Source organism: Xyrauchen texanus, chromosome 39, assembly GCF_025860055.1.
Source record: "Xyrauchen texanus isolate HMW12.3.18 chromosome 39, RBS_HiC_50CHRs, whole genome shotgun sequence".
Taxonomy (NCBI): Eukaryota; Metazoa; Chordata; class Actinopteri; order Cypriniformes; family Catostomidae; genus Xyrauchen; species Xyrauchen texanus.
The window spans coordinates 13,696,970-13,722,827 of record NC_068314.1 but is presented as its reverse complement, the minus strand read 5'-3'; the positions used below and the strand labels follow the sequence as shown (position 1 = coordinate 13,722,827).

Sequence of the window (25,858 nt, the reverse complement as noted above, 5' to 3'; positions counted from 1 at the left end):
GTTGCTAGGGTGTTTTTTGTGGTTGATAACTGGCAAGACAAAAGAGCCCACCCTCAAGTTTCTTTGATATACTGGTCTCTAGATATGGCTCAGGTCCCTCCTTAAATCCAAGTTTATTGATTTTTTTTTTCACCCCTTATCATCAGATGAAAATCTTAAGACTGTTCGCATACAAAAGTAGCAGTACACCTCTCCTTAACAAGCTGTTCAATTTGAGAAGTTCACAAAACAAATGGTCCAATGCGAGTTACCAAAGATTTTTTTACAAAGTACAATTACAGGTTTGCTCAAATCACTAACATTACTGCAAGTATTAGGAATAGTAATTGTGATACTTGCCATTGCTCACACCTTCCTTAAATAAGTTTCAAGGAGCACAAGCATTTTATATCTTTATGATGTAAAAATAGATTTATGTCAGAATGAACACTGGCAAAAAGGGGCAATTTATCATCTCAAGTTTCCAATGTATGTATAAAAATAATTATATTCTTTATTTAATGTTAAGTTAGCCATAATGAAATTAGTTACCGTTATACATTCGTAAACACACTTTTTGTGTTAAATGGCAATTGTAACATATGGTACAATGCAATCACATTACTGATTGTTTATCATCAAATGAATTGACAAACTGCCAATATTTGTTTTCTTTTAGGAATCAGAGTTGCTGGAATGTTGTAAAGGTAGGCAGCATGATTACAAAATGAAATAATATATAATTAAATGCTGCTGTTCATTTCATAACTTATTTATGGTATAGTGAAAATGTATCTGTTCAAATGTTGCTCTTTGCAACATATCTCTTTATTTCTCTTTTCTTTATTTCCCCAAAAAATTATTTAGTTGGTTACTGTTACCTAAAATTCCACTGTTGATCATGATCACTATTCCTCAGCCTCCATTTTGTTTGTATTTCATGCAGAGGTAGGAGATGGTCCAATACTAGCATTTCATATTGAGCTCCTATATTTGGAAGAGCCTGAGTAGACTCAATAGTGCAAATAAGATCAATGGCAAGAAGACGTGCATTGACCCCAGAAAGCCAAGCTGACGTGTGACTCCACAATCTGCAGATCTATTACTCTATCCCTCAGCTTCTCTTGAGTCTCAGCACAGCCAGACCAGGGTCTGTAGGTCATTCTGAGGAGCAGAGGGAGGGAGCTAGAGGAGGAGAGACTCATGTGCAGGGGGAATTGTTGTAGGAGCTTCCCTCCCTCCATGCATATTCATTGGAAACCCCGTTCAGAAGCTGCAGTACAACGTAGTACAACCACGTAATCAGTGATGTAGGAGATCGTGAGCAGGGGGAGGGGAAGATCGAGTGTGTGAGAAAGAGAGAGCAAGGGAGGGAGGGAGGATACAGGCAGAGCGTGAGCATCTCTTCCTGGCATTCTGGCTGTCAGTTGAGGAAGACGGAGAAAGAGAGGAAAGAAAATACAAGAGCCATACCAACAACACACTCTTGAGAAACAGGCACCAGTGTTGGGGATTTCAGAACACACGGTTCAGAGTGCTGATTCTGTGGAAACACTGAACTGCCACTTTTTCTGTTGTCAAGAGCTTCCAACAGCATCCATCCTAGAGCATCTGAGAGTTTAACCATCACTAGCCACAGTCATGAACTTCCTCCGCCGTCGCCTCTCTGACAGCAGCTTCATAGCCAACCTGCCCAATGGCTACATGTCGGACCTCCAGAGGCCAGACCCACCTCCACCACCTCCTCCCACTGCCAGTACCACCAAGGCACCTGCTTGCGGAACGACTCCTGCCCCAGCAGCCTCTCCTGCGGTTAAGTCCCCCACCGTGTCTCCGGCACCTGAACAACGTCCGCAGCCAGCCCAGTCCACCGGATTCTTCAGCTCCATCACCAACGTGGTGAAGCAAACGGCTGCCTCTGCAGGATTTGTGGAGCAAAGTGCCATACCAGTGTCACGGAAGTTCAAGATACTCCTGGTCATTGATGAACCTCAACATGAGTGGTGAGTTTACTGCCACTGATCACGACTTGAGCTGATGATAGATGAAGTGTTATGAAGTTTACTGAGATTTCGCGAAGTAGGACATGTTCCTGGATTAGCATCCTTGTTGGTTGGAACAACATTCTTATAAACCAATCAAATTTTAGAGTTAGGGTAAGGCGTAGGGCTTGAACCTGGGTTTGAGGCTTCAGCAACAATATTATCAACCAATAGTTTACTTCAGATTTTAGAGATAGTTAATAGTTAAGCTTAAGGTTTGGGATAGGGTGCGGGCTTAAGTGTTGTTTCGGGACATCATTCATGGCAAAATTATGGTCACCATATTATAAAGTCTACAGGGGTCATATCAGTGACTTGGTACTAGAATTTGTCTACAATTGTTTATTGCAGTTGACCAACTTGATGCTTGACAAACAGAAAGCTTTGATAAGTGTGCACCTTATTGACCTTTGCTAGTTTTTGGAGTTATCAGTCTGCTTCAATCTCAAGTGTCTTGTTTTGTCTGAAAAAAAATTCTCGCTTGCAAGACCCTTAATTACACATGAGGTTGCAGACTGATACCTAGGACAGCACCATGATTCTTGTTTTATGTGGCTCTTAAGCAGATGGCTGCATGCAATCAGTCTTGATTTACAGTAGTTTTTTGCAATTAAGAAAATTAAGAAGATTGAGTACAATATCTAGAGCTACTTTATGAATTACAATTTTTACCCTATATTGAGGCTGTTATAATAAAGGTTTGATCATTTTTGCTAAAAATTATTAAGAGAGGACAGTACCTGGGAATTGTCACAGCATGGGCAATTTTGCTGCAAATAAGATGCATCATTGCTAAATGTTTGTTCATTCCTTGAACACTAGTGTCTATGATGACGCTATCACTGATCTTGCAAGATCTGACTGCTTCAAGTGTGATCAAATTCCCACATGGATGATATTTTCTGCAATTCTTGCATGCTTTGCAGTGTTGACCTGCACATCAATCTTATTTTGGTCTCTTGTTTTTTTGCCAGAAAGGTTATGAAATACCCAGCAGTATGGTCACAGTTGCTATGCTCCATACCATTGCTGTGATTAGTTTAGAAAAACCTTGTTCAATTACACCTGATAAATGTTCAGTGTAAATTACATTAATAAGCTTAGCATTTTTTTTAATTCAAATGCTCCATAAGACCAGCAGAGATAATTATTCACAAGCTTTGCATAGTAATAAACCAAGATACACACACACACACACACACACACACACACACTCAGAGTAAAATAATCACACCTTACTTCCCCTGCATGAATATTTCAGTGAAGTTCCTCCAGGGGAGCCAGCATGCTTTCTATCAAATAAAGCTAAGCCAACAATGTTTTATAAGAATGCTATTGATTTTTCCATCGCAGGAGGAGCCCATAAACTTTAACAAGACTTAAGATGCCAGTGTTTTTCTATAATATACTATACAAGCCTAATTATTTAAAGAACCAAATGGTCTGCATGATGTACTGTTTTCAAAAAAAGATTACAGTTAACATAATTTGCCAGATTTGCATCGCACATACCCAAAGCTTTTGTTTGATATCACATAAATGTTTCATGGCAATTCATGGTGGTGTGAGTCATTTGACTTGTTTAAGGATTATTTGAAAGGTGCAACATATTGCACATTCAAGCCACATGCTGGCCACTATCTTAGTAGGAGTGCAGCTTGAGGCTTGTTGCAGAAGATGTGTAGTGAATCTTGAATATGCTGTGCTGAATAATGGCAAGGACATCAGCTTCAATCACTGCCATTCTACAGGGCTTCCTGACGGATTTGAATGTGTTCTTATGCCTACATAGTATCTTACTCTTTTGCATTTCATATGGTTACCCTTTTCCCTGGAAAATGTCAGATTTACTTTAAGAGAGGCATTAAGAGAGGTTAATTACTGAGGGTTATTAATTCAGATGGTCTGGAAACCATTTTCTTAATCAATTTGAGTGTGGGTGACGTAAACAAGAAGGTTACATAAACAACGGCTTCCGTCTCCCATCTAATCTGCCATGTCCACTCCTCTGAGAAAAAGCTATCCTTAGCTATAATTCCTAAAAGATTGTGTTCTATTTAAAGTGCCTTGGAAATTACACATTTTACCTTCTCCTTGGATTTCTTAAATTGAGTGTTTTCACCTCGAAATTTCTTTAACGCAAATGTATACTTACTGGGCGAACAGGCTTCGCTTATTTTGCCTTCAAATAATTACAAAATGCTATGGCGTTTTTGTTCTGCCAGTGTGTTTGTTTGGTGATATTTCTCCTGTTCATACACATCTCTGAAATTCTTGACCTAAGAGAACTCGGCTGGTCGAACAGCGTTGCTGGTTAAAAATAATCGTGGGTGTGGTTTGGATGCAACATTTTTTATTTACAATCGCGCATGCCAGTTGAGTAGTTCTTACCTAGGTTACTGTAGTTAAAATTGATAACTTTGAAACCTCTCAGAGATTGTGCAGAAGTATTCTTTTTATATGATTATCAGCACAAACTCCACAAAGACAGCGTGGCCACGACAAATGTGTAAAGTGATATTTATATGAACTCAGATCAAATAACTAATAAACCAAAAACAATTTAAAAAAAAAATATCACCCACAAAGAAAAAAGTCTCTGGCCACACATGTAACATCAGTTCCCTGAGATGAAGGGAACGAGACAGTGCGAGAATCGCTATGGCATTCCTACCGACGACTTAGTTGAAGCCCTTGTACAATAACGGCAATCCTGAGATTGGCAATGGTGTTTGAGCCCCAGCTCTTTAGGCGCACAGTTGGCCTATAGAACTGTCTGACTGAGGAACAAGAGCGCATTGCTCGAACCTCGAAACTCTGAAGTAAATAAATTGTCACACATTATACATACATTTCTCCATATACATGGTGAAATTATTTATTTTTCACATATCCCAGCTAAGCTGGGGTCAGAGTGCAGGGTCAGCCATTATACAGCACCCCAGGAGCAGATAGGTTCAAGAGCCTTGCTCAAGGGCCCAACAGTGGCGTCTTGGTGGTGTTGAGGCTTGAACCCCAGACCTTCTGGTCAGTAACCCAGAGCCTTAACCGCTGAGCCACCACTGCCCAAGTTTTCGCATATCCCAACTAAGCCGGGGTCAGAGCGCAGGGTCAGCCATGGTACAGCACCCCTGGAGCAAGTGGGGTAAAGGACCTTGCTCAAGGGCCCAACAGTGGCATCTTGGCAGTGTTGGGGCTTGAACCCCAGACCTTGAAGTCAGCAACCCACAGCCTTGACCACCAAGCCACCACTTCCCCAAGTAGTAGTGTGGCTAGATTTTACAATGTCTCATTCCCTTCATCTCAGGGAACCGAGGTTGCATGTGTTACCGGAGTTGTTCCCTTTCTATTCAGTTCACTCGACATTTAGAGATATTGGAAGTGCTTGTGACTTCTAAGGGGGGTCATTTCAACAACAGCCTATATACACGTGGCTGTAACAAAATATACATAAATCAGGTAGCCCGCCAATATTAAAAGGATCTGGGCTCACCTGCTGAGTGTGGGAACAATAAGCGCTCTAGACAGAGAGAACTTTGAAAGAGATGTCCGCCACATAGTGTTTGTGATGACTAACCTGCTTTAAAGCATATACCGGATGTCCTGCAAGGACACAAAATTTGTCTATGACCATAAAGAGGCGATGCCTCTAGTTGAATGCACTTTCACACCAACAGGGCATCTCACACTCTGTGATTCATAAGCGAAGGCACTCGCATCAACGATCCAGTGAGAGAGCCTTTGTTTGGAAATGGACATGCATTTTGTACATCCTCCATAACAATTAAAGAGTTAATCTGACAGATTGGTGGGTGCGCTCCACATACATGTGTAACAAACAAATGCATCGACTGCTCCTCATCGAAATTATATGGTGGGGCAAAGAAGGCTTGTAGGAGTACCCCACTGCCTGATTCATGCCAGAGGGTACCACCTACTGCGCATCTTCCTCCTGGGTTTTGGCACCAGTGTGGCAAATCTCTGCCTTCCCTATGAAGGAGGAAGCGGGAGCTAGGTGAACAGTTCATGGAAGATTTTAATTAGACACAGTTTCCCTTGGACACAACATAAAACTGCTTTTCAGCACACAAATGCCAGCACACACATAGCTCTGTATGTTGCTCACATTGTTGGCCTTCCCGGCCTACTGCAGAATGCATATATTCGGCTGCATGCATCTGTCTCGCTCTCTCTCTAACTGGCATCTCCAGCTCCTCTTTAGCCCTCTCCCGGCTGGCTGGGGTAATTCAGCTCCAGGCGTCCATCCTTACGGCCCGGCCACGCCCTCCTCGTCATAGTGGACCACCTGAACCCCAAAGGGAAGATAGAACCTTAAGCACACACTGTAGCCTTTTTGGGTTGACAGTCTTTTTTTAAAGACCCAGCCCAAATACCAGGCATGAGCTGTTGACTGACAGTGCCTGCATATCACCCACCCATTTAAATGAGGCCAGATTGAATAGGAGTACAGTCTTAGAGAGAGCACATGCAACTCAAATTCCAATGGTTCAAACGGGGGGGCTTATGAGCACATTCAGCATCAGGTTTAAATCCCAAGCTGGGACTGTAGCAGTGCAAGGGGGGTTAGGCACCTTGTTCCCTTGAGGAACTGAAAAAAGAACATGGATGAGCCAGCCTCCAGGGCATGGTATGCTGACATAGTTGCTACCTAAGGGTCGATGTGGTGAGATGTGTCCAGCCTCTCTTGGAGGAATGCAAGGATCTCAGCTATGGAGCAGTTCACTGAATATTTGCCACATGAAGAGCACCAATTTGTAAGCACATAACAATTAGTGAATAGATACAGTATGTCTCACAGACAGAGCTGTAGCTTGCAGAATGACATTCACCCCAGTGGGGCACAGCATTTATGTAAGCTACAACTGTCATGTTGTCCGATCAAATCAGAACATAGTGATTCATTACCTAGGAATGCAAAGCCTTCATGGCTAAGAGACAGCTAGTATTTCCAGACAACTGAAGTTGCAGGTGCCAAAGACTGGGCGCCCGCCACATAGTGCGCCTCAGCCTGCGCTAAACGCATCCGTGATTACCATCTTTTGCTAGTACACCTGACCCAGTATGATGCTGTTAAAAGGTTGGAGCTGCCCATCAGTGTGACGGTGGATTCTTTTCACCCAGATTGACATTGCCATTTGTACAGCCTGCACCTCAGAGTAGTAAATTCCTGTGCTCGCACAACAGAGCTTCTGATCGGGCTAATAATAGGTAGTTCAAATGCGCCTGCCGCTCAGCTTCAATGGAGCTAGTGCTGCATCGATACACTTCAAGATTATGGAAATCCAAGGAAAGGACTCTGAATTAATAAGCTGTTTCCTCGAATGCGAATCTCTGAGCCTGAGCCTGAGACGAGGGGCAACAACGCACATGAAAGTATGCGTGTGTCCTTTAGTTCAATTGACACAAATCACCCCGGGCAAATGCATGGTAAGATCTGGTTCTGAGATATTGTTTTGAATGGGCACTTTGAGATCGCGCGATTCAAGCGTCTCGGATATCAAATGTGCCGAAGCCCGCCGCTCTCTCCTGAACAGAAGACATTGGCTATAGAACTTCTGTGTGTGCCGCAGTTCGGAACAATCTCTATCGAATTCTCTGCGAGGAGAATGTGAGTTCCTGCACACAACAGAGGCACATTCCAAGCTGGGAACATAGATGACTGAATGCCGTAAGTGAGATAACGGGTGGATCGGCTGGCTCACAAGAGGCCACTCGCCACCAAGAAGTGGTTGTGCACATTGTGGGGTTAAAAGAAGCATGAAGGGCAGTGCAACAACCGCTTTTCTCTTTTTTGTAAGAATCTTTCTTTATTTAACACATCAAACAGAAACAACATTTTGTGTAACATCCCGTCAAACTCTGGTGGGGAATGAGCAGCATATGTGTGTGTGGTCTTGATGCCGCCAACTTGATGTTGTATATAGTATTTGTGTTAAACAAAAATAAATAAGTAATTTACTTAAGCCTGTTCCTCCCCCAATGCTATTGTACGGCTTCAGAAGACTTGGACGTATAGTACACTAATAGTATGGACTAGATTAAATGTGCTTTTATTGTGTTCTTGTATACTTCTTGAAGCCCCTGGTCATGTTGCATGGCAAAAACAAAGTAATGGTTCTTCAAATATTTCTCCTTTTGTTTTCCATGCAAATAAAAAAATAAAAAAATAAAAAAAACAGCATGCAGGGTTGAAACACCATGCTTTAACATCATTTAGACTGCTCAGACTGTCCACACCCAAAGTGTACCAAGGGAGAGTGAATTTCCTATGGGATATGGGTATTAACTAAGGGGAATACAGGCTCTGCATTCTGCCCTTGAGAGTCTCCTCTATGTAGATTCAGAGAGAGAGCTATAAGGGCCAGTCATGTGTTGAAGTAATGAAAAGAGACATGGTGAATCAGCACAGTGTGCCCGAGGCGTGCATCTGTACTCTGTGTGTGGTTTGAGCGTGTGTGAAGATGCATAATAGTTGGAACAGCAAAATGTCGACATGCAGGATAGGTTTTTCTTTCTTTCTTCATTTGTGTTTATTTACAAAAATTGAATGTTCTGACTCTATATTCTGATTAGATAAGCCATTTTCAAAACATTTGTAAGATGCTGACAAAAGCACACCTGTTACCAAAAGCTTATGAACTGTATTACTTGGCCAAAGAATTGCTCATTTTAATTCATTATTTATTGAACTGTGGTGTCTTTTATAATATTTCTGTCACTTCATTCTAAATTACCACATTTTTATTAAGAAGAATCATTGCTGTAACCATCGTATTTCTACAGAAACGATTATTACCATGGTAAATGCATATGGTCTGTGTTTATTTGAACGTCTCTTGGCTTTGTTGTTCTTACCAAGAGCAGGTGTGGTAGTGGAGTGTGTGTCCCTCAACACATGGCATATGAATCATAGTGTAATTTAATCATGTCCATCCTGTGACCTTATTCAATAGCATCCAAACTTAATCAGCAAATGTCTTATATCCCAACGCTCACTATCACTCATGATAGAGATGGTTGAACAGCAAAATGTGAGAGAAAACAAAAGCAAAAGAGTTTTGGATTGTGTCAAGAGTGAAGATAAAAGAACAGAGATATGGATATTATGGACTGAAAGCAGGCTTTGCTACCAAAACCAGGACTGCTGAGAAACCTAATATAAATGAACAGGTATTTATTCTTACAAGGAATGTTTTGGATTGGCATAATGTTGATTACCATCAAAAATTATTTAGACTCATCACTGTAAAGGAAGGTACATAATTTAAAGGGATAGTTCACCCACAAATGAAAATTCTCTCATCATTTACTCACCCTCATGTCATCCCAGATGTGTATGGCTTTCTTTCTTCTGCAGAACACAAATTATGATATTTAGAAGAATATTTCAGCTCTGTAGGTCTGTACAATGAAAGTGAATGGGTGCCAAAAAAGTTGACGCTCCAAAAAGCACATAAAGGCATCATAAAAGTAATCCATACGACTCCAGTTGTTTTAATCCATATGTTCAGATGTGATTTAATAGGTGTAGGTGAGAAACAGATCCATATTTAAGTCTACCCTGCCCAGTATGGGTGATATGCATGAGGAATGTGAATCATCAAAAACACAAGAAGAATGTGAAAGTGAGAGTTAAAGTGGAGATTGACTGAGCAGGGAGAAGTTACAATAAAAAAAGACTTTAATATTGATCTGTTTCTCACTCACACTCGCTTCTGAAGACATGGATTTAACCACTGGAGGCTTATGGATTACTTTTATGTTGACTCATGCGATTTTTGGAGCTTCAAAATCTTAGCACCCATTCACTTGCATTGTATGGACAAAAAGGGGTCAAATACACAAAACACTACACACTTGTTGTGTCTGAGGTGTTCGCAATTTTGTAGGAGTGTCTGAATTCTGAGTGAGCCAATTGTTCCCTACATTTGTTCACTGATACTTACCCACAATGCACTCTAATCTCATGTGTACATTCTATGTAGGCTGTGTCTCGTTTCGAAGGATGCGTCCTCCGGAGGTCGCATTTGTTGGCCGCATACACCATCGAGGCTTTCTTGTTTCAGAAAAGCGAGTAGGACACTTCAAATACAGCCTTCGAATGCGACCTTCTTTCATGGGAATTCGGGGGATGCATGAGGTGTATCCTTCCTGGGAACTCATAGTCCACAATTCTTTGCTTCAACAGAAATTAACATCAATTGTCTAAATAAAATTATGCCAATTTGCTTGAAAATATGATGTTCAAATGTAAAGAATGTTAATTCCCAGTTGAAGTGTTACGTTTGAGCAGCGAGGAGATGCGGATCCAAATGCAGTTTAGACTTTTATTAAATGAACAAACGAATAAACAAAGGAAAAACCCACAAGGGGGAAATAAACTTAAACGGAGAACCAGGGCAAACATAAACAGAGAACTAGGGCAGCAAACATTCCTGCACACACATCAAACAACGACCGACAATGACTAAACAAAGAACCAGGGTTTAAATACACAAAGGAACAAATGAGGGAATGAGGGACACCTGGGGCAACAATCAGGGGAAAACCAATCATGAAAAGAAACTACAAAAAGACTACAAAAACCAAAACAGGAACTAAACTTCAAAATAACAGTACAAAAAACAAAAGACAACAGGGAACATAACATAACCCCCCCCCCTCAAAAGGACCGGATTCCAGACGGTCCTAAAGAAAACGACAAGAACAACAAAAACAAATAAATGTCCAAGGGGTGAGGGACTGGAACAGGGGGAAAACAGACAGACCAAAGGGGGCACAAGGGGTACAGGGACAGTCCAAGGAGGCACAAGGGGCAATTAGGCAGTCCACGGGTGCACAAGGGGCAATTAGGCAGTCCACGGGGGCACGAGGGGCAATTAGGCAGTCCACGGGGGCACGAGGGGCAATTAGGCAGTCCACGGGGGCACGAGGGGCAATTAGGCAGACCAGGGAGGCCAAGAGGGCAGACAGGCAGTCCACGAAGGCGCAAGGGGCCGACAGGTATACCAGGGAGGCCGAGAGGGCAGGCAGGCAGTCTATGGGGGTGTGAGACGGGGCCAGGGTCAGGTGGCCTGGGGAGCCTCCACCGGGTAGGAACAGGTTTAGGAGGCCAGGGAGGTGGCCACAAGACAAGGACCGGTTCAGGAGGTCTGTGAGGTGGCCACAGGACAGGGACAGGTTTAGGTGGCCTAGGAGGTGGCCGTAGGGCAAGGGCTGGTTCAGGGGGCCTGGGAGGAAGATTGGACACTAGGGGAGCTGGCGGAGCCAAGGAGGACTTCTGAGGCGGAGCAGTCGCAGACTTGGGTGGCGGCGCCGAAGGAGGCGTAGGCAAGGCCGCAGGAGACCCTGGGGGTGGAGCAGAGGCAGGCAGAGCCGTGGGAGACACTGTGGGCGGAGTAGAGCCAGGTTGAGCCGTGGCAGACTCAGGTGGTGAGGCCTTGGGTGGACCAGGAGGCGGAACCGTGGTGGGCGGGGCCAAGAAGGACTTTGGAGGCGGAGCCGTAGAAGACTCAGGAGGCGGAGCTGTGGGAAGCAGAACCATGGAAAGCTCTGGAAGCTCAGGGGGCAGAGCCGTGTGAGACTCAGGAGGCAGAGCTGAGGGAGGCGGAGCCGAGGAAGGTAGGGCCGAGGAAGGCTCGGGAGCCGTAGAAGACTCAGGAGGCGGAGCTGTGGGAGGCAGCACCATGGAAAGCTCTGGAAGCTCAGGGGGCATAGCTGAGGGAGGCTCAGGAGGCAGAGCAGAGGGAGGCGGAGCAGAGGAAGGTAGGGCCGAGGAAGGCTCAGGAGGCGGAGCCAGGAGGCGAACCATGGAAGCTCTGAGGCTCAGGGACAGAGCCGTGGGAGGCTCAGGAGGCAAAGCCGAGGAAGGCTCAGGAGGCGGAGCCGAGGAAGGCTTTAGGGAGGGAGACCTGGAAGGCTCTGGAGGCAGAGCAGAGGGAGGTGGCGCCGTAGGCAGCTCTAGAGGCGGAGGCCTGGAAGGCTCTGGAGGTGGAGCTGAGGGAGGGTGCACCGTAGGATGCTCTAGAGGCGGAGCCCAGGAAGGCTCGAGAGGCTTGAGGGGCGGAGCCCTGGGAGGCTCGAGAGGCGGAGCCCTGGGAGGCTCGAGAGGCGGAGCCCTGGGAGGCTCGAGAGGCGGAGCCCTGGGAGGCGGAGCCCTAGGAAGCTCGGAAGACGGAGCTCTGGAAAGCTCGGGAGGCTCGGAAGGCGGAGCTCTAAGAAGCTCGGGAGGCAGAGCTCTGGAAAGCTCGGAAGGCGGAGCTCTGGAAAGCTCGGGAGGCTCGGAAGGCGGAGCTCTAGGAAGCTCGGAAGGTGGAGCTCTGGAAAGCTCGGAAGGCGGAGCTCTGGAAAGCTCGGGAGGCTCGGAAGGCGGAGCTCTAGGAAGCTCGGAAGGCGGAGCTCTGGAAAGCTCGGGAGGCGGAGCTCTGGGAAGCTCGGGAGGCGGAGCTCTGGAAAGCTCGGGAGGCGGAGCTCTGGAAAGCTCGGGAGGCGGAGCTCTGGAAAGCTCGGGAGGCTCGGACTCTTGGATGGGCGTGACCACTGGCGCTGGCTGAGCTGCTGCGCTGGCCTTGGACGGTCATGGCTACTGGCGCTGGCTCAGGGACGGTCGAGGCGACAGGCGCTGGCTCAGGGACGGTCGAGGCGACAGGTGCTGGCTCAGGGACGGTCGAGGCGACAGGCGCTGGCTCACTGACCTCTGAGGCGACAGGCACTGGCTCATTGACTTCTGGGGCTAAGGGCTCTGGCTCGTTGACCGTGGCTGACGAGGGCTCTGGCTCCTTGACCGTGGCTGAAGAGGGCTCAGGCTCGCTGACCGGGGCAGGCGAGGGCTCTGGCTCGCACACCGGGGCAGGCGAGGGCTCTGGCTCACTGACCGGGGCAGGCGAGGGCTCTGGCTCGCAGACCGGGGCAGGCGTGGGCCGGGAGGCGGACGCCTGTCTTCTCCTCCTCCTCCGGGCGGACGAAGTTTGCCGTGCGGGTTCAAGGGAAGCCATAGGCGTGGGGGGTTGTTCGCTGACAGGATGGGCTGGTGTGTCAGGGAGCGGTGAGCTGCACGCTAGTAGGGTCGTTCCCAGGTAGTCGCGGAAAGTGCAGCCGGGCGCTGCCTGTGGCACCTGCTCCGTCAGTGAGGGGTTCAAGCTGCTCCTGAAAAAAACATCAGTGCAGAGTCCAGGAAGTCAGTAGCGTTCGCCAGGAGGAGGAAGTAGCGAGCGTGGTCTACAAGTGGGTAGTGTTCTTGCTGCAGATTGAGCAGCCGACATTTGGCCCGAATAGCTGCTGGATCCATGTGTGTTCGGTCGTTCTGTTACGTTTGAGCAGCGAGGCAGACGAGGAGATGCGGATCCAAATGCAGTTTAGACTTTTATTAAATGAACAAACGAATAAACAAAGGAAAAACCCACAAGGGGGAAATAAACTTAAACGGAGAACCAGGGCAAACATAAACGGAGAACCAGGGCAAACATAAACGGAGAACCAGGGCAAACATAAACGGAGAACCAGGGCAAACATAAACGGAGAACCAGGGCAAACATAAACGGAGAACCAGGGCAAACATAAACGGAGAACCAGGGCAGCAAACATTCCTGCACACACATCAAACAACGACCGACAATGACTAAACAAAGAACCAGGGTTTAAATACACAAAGGAACAAACGAGGGAATGAGGGACACCTGGGGCAACAGTCAGGGGAAAACCAATCATGAAAAGAAACTACAAAGGACTACAAAAACCAAACAGGAAACAGGAACTAAACTAAACTTCAACATAAAAGCACAGAAACAAAAGACAACAGTGAACATGACAGCATAAAAGAAACTACAAAGGACTACAAAAACCAAAACAGGAACTAAACTAAACTTCAAAATAACAGTACAAAAAACAAAAGACAACAGGGAACATAACATGAAGCACCTCCGTAGGCGGGTGCAGAGTATATAATATGTATAATTATAGTAATATATAATTAAAATAAATTATTAGACTAAAAGTAAACCTGTAAAATGTATTTTCTTTTATATCTATATAATTGTCACTCTCCTTAAATTTACCTCATACACTCTCTTCCAAAGGGACTTTGTTCCCTTCTCACTCAAAGCGCTAGCGCTTCTTAAAGAGTGCCGTGCTGTCATAGCAACCATGTTACGTTCTGTTTCCATTTGTCCTACGAAGGCCGTCTCATTTAAACGAGCCTTGTTTAAAGGAGGACACTCCGATACTGCAGCCTTCAAAGGACAAATCCTAGCTAGCGTGTAGCCTTCAAAACGAGACACAGCTGTACCCTCAACGACGGTTAATTGTCCATAATCCACCGCAGGGAAGACGTATGAGCTGGGATAGGGAGCGCATTGAGAGAGAGATGCCGGTTTACTGCTTCCTTCACTCCTGTTTTATTTCATGCTGAATGTATTAAATTACTTTTTGACAAATCATTACTTGATTAAAATAACATAATAAAATGTAGCGCGGCAAAACATACAGATATATTCTAAAATGTACTCTTTATTTATACAGATTTTTATACTGAATTTTGCCATTAAGCTGAAGAATTCTTTATTTACTAAATAATTATCTGAGGTGATATTTTAACTCAAGAGACTGCACACAGTGGAAATGACAATTCTGTGGATACTTACATATTCAGTTCAAACATGTAGGTTATGTTAACTTTTGGTCAGATGAGAAAAGCTACCCAGTTTGTATTGGAGTTTAAAGATATTAAAGTACAATGAATAAATACAATAATGTACATTTGTTAAAATTAGTTTACTCTTTGGATAAACATATATATATATATATATATATAAAAAAATATTTTAAAAGGTCATATGTGAGGTTATTTCTGCAACTCTCGACTCGCTATACATTGTTAGCACAGAAACTAACTGTATGGAGCTGCGCATGCTTCTTCATTGCACGCAACGTAAGTCTCAGGCAAAATAAACACAGGAGTGGATTTATTGAATGGACAATGGAGACTTCACCAGCAGTCCTGTGAGACAGCTGTGGAGACATACGGGCAAGCTGCCGTATCTCGCTAACCGATGGTACGTGTCCACTGGCATGTGGTGAGCAAAGCTAAGTGGGTGTTTTTAATGAATTCCAATGAAAATCAACCTTGTGAGCATGGCGCTAGGCTCCTATCATAATGAATTGAAAATGCCTGCTCAGCTTAGCTCACCACTCACACTATACCGTTACTTTCATCTGAAGCAGTGTCAAAAGCGAAACGGCAATAGAGACCGAACGTAATCAAAGAAAATAATCGTCATGAGATTTTAAACTTCAGCAAATTAAACGTAAGTGTTTGTGGCAGGGCGGAGGGCGGGGCCAGGTCATGATCATACACATCCGGTCCCTTATCAGGCTAATCAAGCCTCCGAGAGGGACAAAGGCCAACTGCGGAGGATTGTGCATGAGAGAGAGGTCGTTTACGGACATGTCCGTCATGTGTGTTTGTGTCTTTTAAGTTATTCATTAAAATATTATTTATATTGTTGACAAGCCGGTTCTCGCCTCCTTTCCATTGACTGCTTTTTTAGCCTGATAAGGGACCGGGTGTGTATGATCACGACCCAGTCCCGCCCTCCGCCCTGCCACAGTGTTCAATTTGTTTTATACTGAATAAGAAAACGAAGATAATTAATCAGATAATTAGGTAATAGAGCTCATGCCAGCTACCTGCCTTCCATTTTTCCAGGATTTTGTTGATACATTTTATTGTAAACATAGTCATGCTACATAACAAATTCAACCATTTGAAATGTTTGATGGATAATCAATCTAACACTTACTGTATATTCAGTGTAGTCTGAACAAAGTATTGAAAAAGTTAAAGTTTTAAAATCTAATACATTTATTAATTCATTTCTAAAAGTAGATTGGGACTAGATTACCATGTCAAAATGTAATAATGTTTTTAATTGTAAATGATATTGGATCTAATTATGTAATACTGTTATATTCAGAGGCTAACCAACCAGTGAAAGAAACCCCAGTGGAGAATTCTGCCGTATTCATTTGTAAAACAAACATATCTTACATAATTTGTGCTCTAGTCATTATGCAATACTTACTAGTAATGAACCTGTTGATCCTGATTGACATCACAATGATCAGCTAAGATTAATCATCAAACGCTCAAATTCAGCAGATAATTTGGGTCATCATTTAATAATTCCAACAGTTCTTGAACGCTAATCTGAATCCACAGATTCCACATTTTCATTTACAAGCTTGATGGATATCTGATGAAAGATTAGTGGAATTATAGCAAACTCTGAGCAGGGCCGAGGTTTTGAATTGTCTTACATTTTTACTTCTCTCAGCATTAACTAAGCACTACAATATCTCAAACCATGACATTATAACACCAACAAACATGTATATAATTTATAATACAACACATTCTGTTATTTTTCTCTTTTAATAAAAACTAAAGGTATAGCTATCAAACGATTAACATTTTAATCCAATTAATTATATGATACGCAGAATAATTAATTACAATTAAACACAATTAATCACATATTTACATTTACATTAATGCATTTGGCAGGCGCTTTTATCCAAAGCGACTTACAGTCCCTTATTACAGGGACAGTCCCCCCGGAGCAACCTGGAGTTAAGTGCCTTGCTCAAGGACACAATGGTGGTGGCGGGTGGGATCGAACCAGCGACCTTCTGATTACCAGATTACCAGTTATGTGTTCTAGACCACTACACCACCACCACACAATATTTGCTGAAAAAGACCCCAAATAAAAATAATTCAATATATAATATAATAATTATAAATATATTATAAATGTAGTAATTAAGATAGTTCAGTGGCGTGAGGAGGAAAGGTGGCCCGGCATCCTGGCCCGTCGGCCGCTACGTGTGCTGTCTTCCCTGGCGACACATCTAACTAGCACCAGGGAGTGGTTCCGGCACCGCAACTAATTTGGCGACTTTGTGTGCACACAAGGAGATAGAAGCCTGCCACCTGAGGAGAGGCTTGCTTTGCATTTTAATGGCAGAGGTGATGATGCTGTATTCACATCAGGTGCGCCTCATCATCCGCTGCCAAACTAGGCTTATTAAATTGCAGCTCTCCATCCTCCAGCCCAATACTGTTGTGAGCCTGGCTGGAGGACAGCTTTTAGAAGAGATGGGGTGACGATGGCATGAGGTAGGGACGGGTTGTTCAGCCACACTAGCTATAAATGCCCCGCTTTTAGAATGCTGTGTCAAGTTAATAGAAGTTTGAAACTTTAAAAATGCATTTCGAAACCCCTGCGACATGCTCCTTCCAGTGTTTAATAAGCTGTCGGTTTGTTCTCTGTCCAACTACATGTTGCCTGCACAGCTGGAGCTGCACTTATTTCCCCCTGCTGATTAAGAATTGCAAAAACATGGAGGTGGCACTTAAAGTTTGAATTGTTCAGTTGGAAGGAAATTTCCTCATTACTGTGGCTTGATTAATTGCCTTATTTTGTAATGCCTTTTTTTATATAATTTATCACACTGAATTAATGCATTAATTCAATAGCTGTCAGAGATCAGTCAATTTCATTGCAGTCCACCACTCAAAGATCACTCTCCCCAGAATTCTAAATCACAAACACCTGGTCATCACTTATCACCTCATCAGCCAACTCATAAAAACACTCACCTTGTATCCAGTCTTTGTCAAGCCTCCAACAGGAACAGACCATTTCTCCCTGAGTCCTGATATCTCCGTCGATCCTGAAAACCTGAGTATTCCGTTTTCTTACCTGATTCATACTAACCCTATGCACTGTTGTTCTGCCATCTCCAGATCACTTATCCGATTCCTGAACCCTTGTCTGAGATCTGATCAAACCGGCCCGATTGCTCCTAGAAAAGAGAAGGAGTTAACAAACTGATACAGAGTGAATGTTCTACGATCCAAGTCATTTGGATTTCCAGTTGTTCTCTGTGCAACGAACTATCTTCACTAAACCAGCACCTGAAAAGTCACCTGATACTTACCTTTCACCTTCTATACTTGAAATAAACTATATTTGAATCACTGACCTCCGATCTCCTGGTCTATACCCTGACAGACGGCTTGGCCGAAAAAAGGGGAAGAAGAACAGCGCGATGGAATCTGTTTGTAATATTGATAACCCTGCACAACCGACAGCCGCCGCTGTTAATCCCAGTCAGCCAGCTTCCAGCACTTCCGTAAACCCCACTCCTTCTCTGGTTTGCTTCACCAATCCAACTTCCCGTCCAGCGCCATTCTCCGGCCGGGCGGAGGATTGCAACGGTTTCCTGTTACAGTGTTCGCTCGCTCTAGAACAACAAATCCAGTTATACCCCACTGAAAAGTCGAGGGTTGCTTTTATTATTCAACAGTTATCAGGAGCTGCATTAAGATGGGCTGAAACTTTGTGGCTGCAGGAATCTACCGTTACTTCCTCTGTACAAGAATTTATAAACCATTTCAAAGAAGTTTTCGGGTGTCCAGTAGATGATTCATCCATCAGTGACAAGCTATTGCAATTACACCAAGGCAAGAAGTCAGTTGCTGAATATTCACTGGAATTCCGCACTCTAGCCGCCGCCAGTGGGTGGAACGAAAAAGCGCTCATTTCCATCTACCGACGTGGTTTGAATCCTGCACTCCGCCTTCAACTTGCGATTTATGATGATAGCCTGGGGGTCGAGAAATTCATACAGCAAGCTCTCCGTGTGCACCAAAGATCTCAAGGCTGCTATCGCGAAGCCCAGCAACCCACCTTTTCACCACCTCGATAAACGACCCTCCGAAGTCACTGTCGAGAAGATGCAGGTGGATAACTATCGACTGTCCCAAGCTGAACGTTCTCGCCGTCGAGAGTTAAAACTGTGTCTATATTGTGGAATGGGAGGACATTTTCTTCGTTCATGCCCTACACGACCTCCTAGAATGCTTGTGAGTTCTGTCTGCACGTCCGCCTCTGTATCAACTCCGTTAACGATATCTGTGATTCTGAAATCTACACGTTTCCATGTCTCTGCTACAGCCATTGTGGATTCCGGGTCAGCAGGAGACTTCATCTCCGGGCAGCTCTGTCAGAAACTCCATCTTCAACAATCCGCCACCTCCAAGCCATACGCCATCCATGCAGTGACGGGTGAAACCATTAATCAGGGGTATGTCACGTCTCGAATTAAACCTATTCTACTCTGTATTGAAGGCACCCACCATGAACTGTTTGAACCTTTTGTACTTGAGAATAGCCAGACTGATATTATCCTTGGCCGTCCATGGCTTATACGACATCAACCTAACATTGACTGGAAATCGGGTAAGATTTTGAAATGGGGTTGCCTGTGCTCGTCCATGAGTTTTGAACACCCCGTATCGCCCATCGCCAACTTGCCCGACACCATCCCGATGAATTCAACCTCCATTGAAAGCCCCATAGACAACTTGTCGTTATCCATTCCTTCATGCTACTCTCAATATTCAGATGTATTCAACCCCGTCAAGGCTGCCAAGTTACCACCCCATCGAGCATGGGATTGTGCCATCGATCTGATTCCCGGAGAATCCATCCCCAAGGGGCTGAATCTACTCTCTGGCTATTCCTGAGCAAGAAGCCATGAAACAGTATATTGAAGAAGCATTAAAACAAGGCTATATTCGGGCCTCTACTTCACCTGCTGCCGCCAGTTTCTTCTTTGTCCCTAAGAAAGATGGAGGTTTACGTCCGTGTATAGATTATAGAGCTTTAAACAAGATAACCGTCAAGTTCAGTTACCCACTCCCATTGGTTCCCTCTTCACTTGAACAACTTCGAGAAGCCAAGATATTCACCAAGCTGGATTTGAGAAGTGCATACAATCTCATTCGAATCCGAAGGGCTGACGAGTGGAAGACTGCATTCATCACTCCAGCAGGACACTACTGAATATGTCGTCATGCCGTATGGTCTGGTCAACGCCCTTCAGTTTTCCAAAGTTTCATGGATGAAGTTTTCCGAGACTACCTGAATCAATTTGTCATTATCTACATAGACGATATCCTAATCTACTCCAGAAACTTGGTGGAGCATCAGCAACATGTCTCTCAGGTACTCCAATGGCTACGTGAATTCTCCCTGTTCCTGAAAGCAGAGAAGTGCTCCTTCCATCAAACCTCAGTCGAATTTCTCGGTTACCACCTCAGTGAAAGAGGAGTAGAGATGGATGATCATAAAACCAAAGCCATTACTTCCTGGACCACTCCACAGTCTGTCAAAGAGTTACAACGATTTCTTGGATTTGTGAATTTCTATCGAAGATTTATTTATCAATACAGCCTGCTTACAGCTCCTCTGACCTCTCTACTCAAAGGAAAACCGAAAACACTGCTCTGGACCACTGAGGCTGAACATGCCTTTCAATCTCTCAAAACCGCATTCACCACAGCCCCCTTACTCCAACACCCGAACCCTGAAAAGATGTTCATTGTGGAAGTAGATGCTTCTACAACAGGAGTAGGAGCGGTGTTGTCACAAGACTCTGCTTCCTCACCTAAACCCATGCCCTGTGCATTCTTCTCCCACAAGCTATCTCCTGCAGAAGTGAACTATGATATTGGTAATCGAGAACTCCTGGCCGTTAAACTTGCGCTAGAAGAGTGGAGACACTGGCTAGAAGGAGCCAAACATCCATTCCTAGTTCTCACAGACCACAAGAATCTGCAGTACTTGAAAGAGGCAAGGAGACTTAACCCACGCCAGGCCAGATGGGCACTCTTCTTTACTCGCTTCCATTTCCAGATCTCCTATCGGCCGGGTTCAAAGAACGTCCAAGCAGACGCCTTGTCCCGTCTCCATGCCCCTGAAATTTCCCACGAAGAACCTGAGAGTATACTCCCGAAAAAATGTTTGTCAATCCCATTCAGTGGGACCTAAATGAACAACTGCTTGAAATTTCTCAACACCAACCCAGTCCTCCAGAATGTCCTATCGGAAAGATATACGTACCGAAGAATTTCAGTACCTCTCTAATCTCCTCCGCGACACTCGCCTGTCGGCACAGGTCATCCTGGAGTTAATAAGACCTATTCCACTCTTCAAACTCGATACTGGTGGTCCAACATGTTACAGGATATCAAGACTTTCATCCAAGGATGCATTCTCTGTGCCATGAACAAGAACCCTCGTCACTTACCCAATGGAAAACTCATGCCTCTGCCAGTCCCACGAATCGACCTTGGTCGCACATTGGAGTCGACTTCGTCACTGACCTTCCTCCCTCAGACGAGAATACATGTATCCTGGTAACTATTGATCGTTTTTCCAAAGCCTGCAAATTAATTCCCTCAAGAACTTACCCACAGCCTTCGGGACTGCAGAGCTATTGATGGAACACGTCTTCCGAATTTTGGCATCCCGGAGGATATTGTGTCAGACAGAGGGCCACAATTTATCTCCAAGGTGTGGCGAGCCTTCTTTGCACTAATGAATGTTACAGTGAGTTTAACATCAGGGTACCACCCACAAGCAAATGGTCAAGCGGAGCTAAAAATACAAGATGTCAGTCGTTTCCTTCGTACTTTCTGCCATTCGAATCAACATCTCTGGAGCCGATATCTCAGTATGGGCAGAGTATGCTCAAAACTCCCTTCGACAAACCTCCACGAATCTAACACCATTTCAATGTGTACTGGGTTATCAACCACCATTGTTTCCATGGTCTGGTGAGTCATCTGAAGTCCCCAGCAGTTAACACTTGGTTCCAAAACAGTGAGAGGGTATGGAACCAAACTCATCATCATCTCCAACAAGCCTTGAACCGTCAACAACACTTCGCAGACATTCACCGCAGTAACACTCCCGAATATCAGCCTGGGCAACTGGTCTGGCTTTCGACCAGAGACATCCGTCTAAGACTCCCTTGTCGTAAACTAAGTCCGAGATACATTGGTCCATTCCCGTTGTAAGACAACTTAACCCAGTCACCTACCAGCTCCGTTTACCAGCCCAATATCGCATCCACCCCTCATTCCACGTCTCACTCTTGAAACCCCATCATCCACTTGTTCCTGTTCCCTCCACAGACCTAGTGCACGATGACAACCCCCCAGTACCTCCCATTGAAGCCGACCCCATCTATACTGTTAGAGAAATCCTGGACTCCCGACGTCATAGGGGTCTACTCGAATATCTGGTAGACTGGGAAGACTATGGCCCAGAAGAGAGGTGTTGGGTACCTCGAAGGACATCCTCGACCCCATGTTACTCACAGAATTCCATGAACTTCATCCTGAAAGGCCTGCTCCACGACCCGAGGTAGACCCCCACGACGTCAAGGTACTAGGTCCTCTGGCGCGGACTCTGGAGGGGGGGGTAATGTCAGAGATCAGTCAAGTTCATTGCAGTCCACCACTCAAAGATCACTCTCCCCAGAATTCTAAATCACAAACACCTGGTCATCACTTATCACCTCATCAGCCAACTCATAAAAACACTCACCTTGTATCCAGTCTTTGTCAAGCCTCCAACAGGAACAGACCATTTCTCCCTGAGTCCTGATATCTCTGTCGATCCTGAAAACCTGAGTATTCCGTTTTCTTACCTGATTCATACTAACCCTATGCACTGTTGTTCTGCCATCTCCAGATCACTTATCCGATTCCTGAACCCTTGTCTGAGATCTGATCAAACCGGCCCGATTGCTCCTAGAAAAGAGAAGGAGTTAACGAACTGATACAGAGTGAATGTTCTACGATCCAAGTCATTTGGATTTCCAGTTGTTCTCCGTGCAACGAACTATCTTCACTAAACCAGCACCTGAAAAGTCACCTGATACTTACCTTTCACCTTCTATACTTGAAATAAACTATATTTGAATCACTTACCTCCGATCTCCTGGTCTCTACCCTGACAATAGCCTTAATTATAGTGCATAGTTTCTAATGGTTTCTATTTGATGTTGTTAATGATTTTGCTGGTTTGGGAAGATATTAATTGATATTACAGTGAATCAATTGACTCACAAATCACTCAACAGTAGTTGTGAATGGATTACAAAATACAAACAAAACTTTACACATTTAAACACTGCACTGCCATTGATAAGATGTGAAGGATCTCTTAACAGATTCAGCTCAGTATAAACTGTTTTGTCATAACATTTCATCATTTGTCAATTCTGAAAACATCTAGTTGACAAGTTTTGACTTTTGCAACAAACCATGCTGAAACCATCAAATGTCTGATCATGGTACAATGCAGTTTCATGTTAAACACTCCCTAACAATGAAAGCATAGAATAAATGTACCATTTAGCTCTTCAAGATTATATAAAGTATGTAAAATCGAATCTAGAATGTACTGTATCCAACATTTGTGGTGTATGAAGTATGTGACAGACTGTCACAAGTTTGTTCTATTGCCTCTCTCAGAAGTATGTTTCTCCACTGTTATGGTGACTCTCCCCTCAGAGGGGATCTTTGATAAATGCCCTGCCATAAAAGTTTACAGTTTAAGCTGCATTGTTCACTTTTTCTTTTTGAAAAAGACCTCAGGAAAAAACTGTGGATTGGACAAAATTATTTAGTGCACACATCAATATTTTATTCCCAGAGGAGAAAAAATAAGTATGTATAACTGCTAAATGTGCATTTTGTCACTTTATTTTTAGGAGGACACTAGCATTTAGATTTTGTTACCGCAAAGGTAACCAAATTTAAGCCCCGAACCTTTGATTTTGATTTCATGGAGTCAAAAGAGATAAAGTCAAGTGAAATCAAGTTAACCAAACTTGATATCAAAAAGCTATGTTTAGTCAAAGATAACAGCAATGTTCTAAAGATTGTTAGCTGAAGAGCAATAGCTCAAGAGCAATAGAGCAATAGCCAAAAACAATAGCTTCAGTTTTATCTTCATTGAGTTAGAGGACATTTTTTGACCATCCAGTATTGTATATCCTCAAGGCAGGAAAAGAGGTTGCTTAAGCAGCAGAAATAGTTTGACCTGACTGGGAGATTGAGTTGTGAATCATCAGCATAACAGTGGTATGAGATATTATACAGTATGTTTGAAACAGAGTTCAGAGGAAGCATACAATACAGTATAGAGAAAATAGTAGAGGGCCCAAGATGGAACCCTGCAGAATGCCACATGTGATAGGGCCTTAAGATGAAGAGTAACTGGGAATGCTGACAGACAAAGTTCTCTCTTCCTGATAAGAGGCCATCCATTTTAAAACTGGCCCCTGGATGCCAAACATATAATCAAGATGATTTAAGAGCATATTGTGAACTAAAGGATAAGCAAAATATTCTATTTATGCACAATATCTCTTTCTGTTGTGATTTGTATCAGCACTTGAAAGGGCAAATTTAATATTCTTTCAGTTGTGCAGTGTCTATCCTTTGATAGACTGTAATATTTTAGTTCAACATGATCACACTGGAAGTCAACATGTTGCTACTGAATGTTCCAGTATCCTGACATTAACCCCATTACTGTGATATGTGATTTTGGTGTGCGGCATACCGTGAATATCAGCTGGTGTATCCTAGTGAATCAGCCGGCCACACCAAGAGTGCCTTTGCGCCCGCTTTCTTTGATCGAGGTCCCCTTCGAAAAAATTGGTATGGACCTCGTCGGGCCATTAGAGTGGACCACATGCAGGCATCACTTTGTGTTGGTTCTGGTGGACACAATTTTTTACACGATGCGATATCCAGAAGCAGTGCCTCTACTCAACATTTCAGAATCTTCCGAATAATCTTCCAAGTGGGGATTTCTGAAAGAAATCCTCACTGATCAAGACACTACTTTTATGTCACATTCACTACGCGAGCTGTAAGAATTATTGGGTATTATATAGATTCGGACAAGTGTGTACCACCAGCAAACGGACCGTTTGGTCGAATGGCCAGATGGGGCCCCGGCCTGAGTCGAGAGATGGGGGTATGCGGCGGTGGGGTGTGGTTAAGCACCAGTTTGTGAATGGATAGCGAGATCAGGAGATGAGAACATTAAGGATCATCACCTGACAATGACTGTCTCTAACAGCTGTTTGTCATTGCATTGAGAGTAGAGACGGTTTTAAGAGTGAGCCAGATGCCAGTGAGGCAGAGAGAGTGAACTGCATGGAGCAGAGTGTTCCAGAGATTGATTTGTATTGTGCTGAAAAGCATTCATTTGAGTGTGACCACTGAAAAATATATATAGACTGTGAATCTGTGGGAAATAAATAAAATAAATAAATACAATTTAGAATTTATCCAATATGTTAGAGGTGGTCAAATAAGAAGAAAGCTGAATGGTTCTATCAACAGCAAACTGTTTACTCACAAGTCATGGTGATATTGGCCAACATGTGATTAGAGCAATGAAAAAATGTCAGCCTAATTTACAAGCTGAAATTACAGTACATCCAATTAATACACAGGATGTGTTCGACTTCTGCACTCTTAGCATTCACTCATTCATTGCCGGTTTTCAATGAGTTCAGGTTGTTGTTCAGTAGCACTGGCCTGCTGCAGTGATCAATTAATAGAATTCAGTTAATATGACATAGGAATGTCTGCATTAGCACATGAGATTTAATTGTGTTCATTTAGATTGACATTCCAAAAGTCAAAAGCATTCCACCTCAACAGAGAAAACTGTATTACGAAATCATCAGCAGAAATGAGAACAGACTGAATTGAAAACATATATTAATTTGGCAGATATGTTTATTCAAAGGGACTTCCAGTACATTCAAGCTATACAGTTCATCAGCATATGTATTCCCTGGTAATTAAACCCATCACCTTCACGTAGCTAGTGTCATGATCTAACAGGTGAGCTAGATTAAAAAAATGAAAGAAA

At 43.9% G+C, this 25,858-nt stretch overlaps 1 protein-coding gene across 1 annotated transcript in view; it reads left to right on the top strand.

The window, feature by feature from the left end:
* The first annotated feature begins 1,367 nt into the window (after positions 1-1,367).
* The window catches only part of syn2b (synapsin IIb), a 150,323-nt gene continuing 125,832 nt past the window's right edge, over positions 1,368-25,858 (top strand). Inside the window, exon 1 of the mRNA XM_052111224.1 lies at positions 1,368-1,982. Within this exon, the coding sequence (XP_051967184.1) occupies positions 1,621-1,982 (362 nt within the window). The 5' untranslated portion in view covers positions 1,368-1,620. The remainder of the gene's footprint in view (positions 1,983-25,858) is intronic.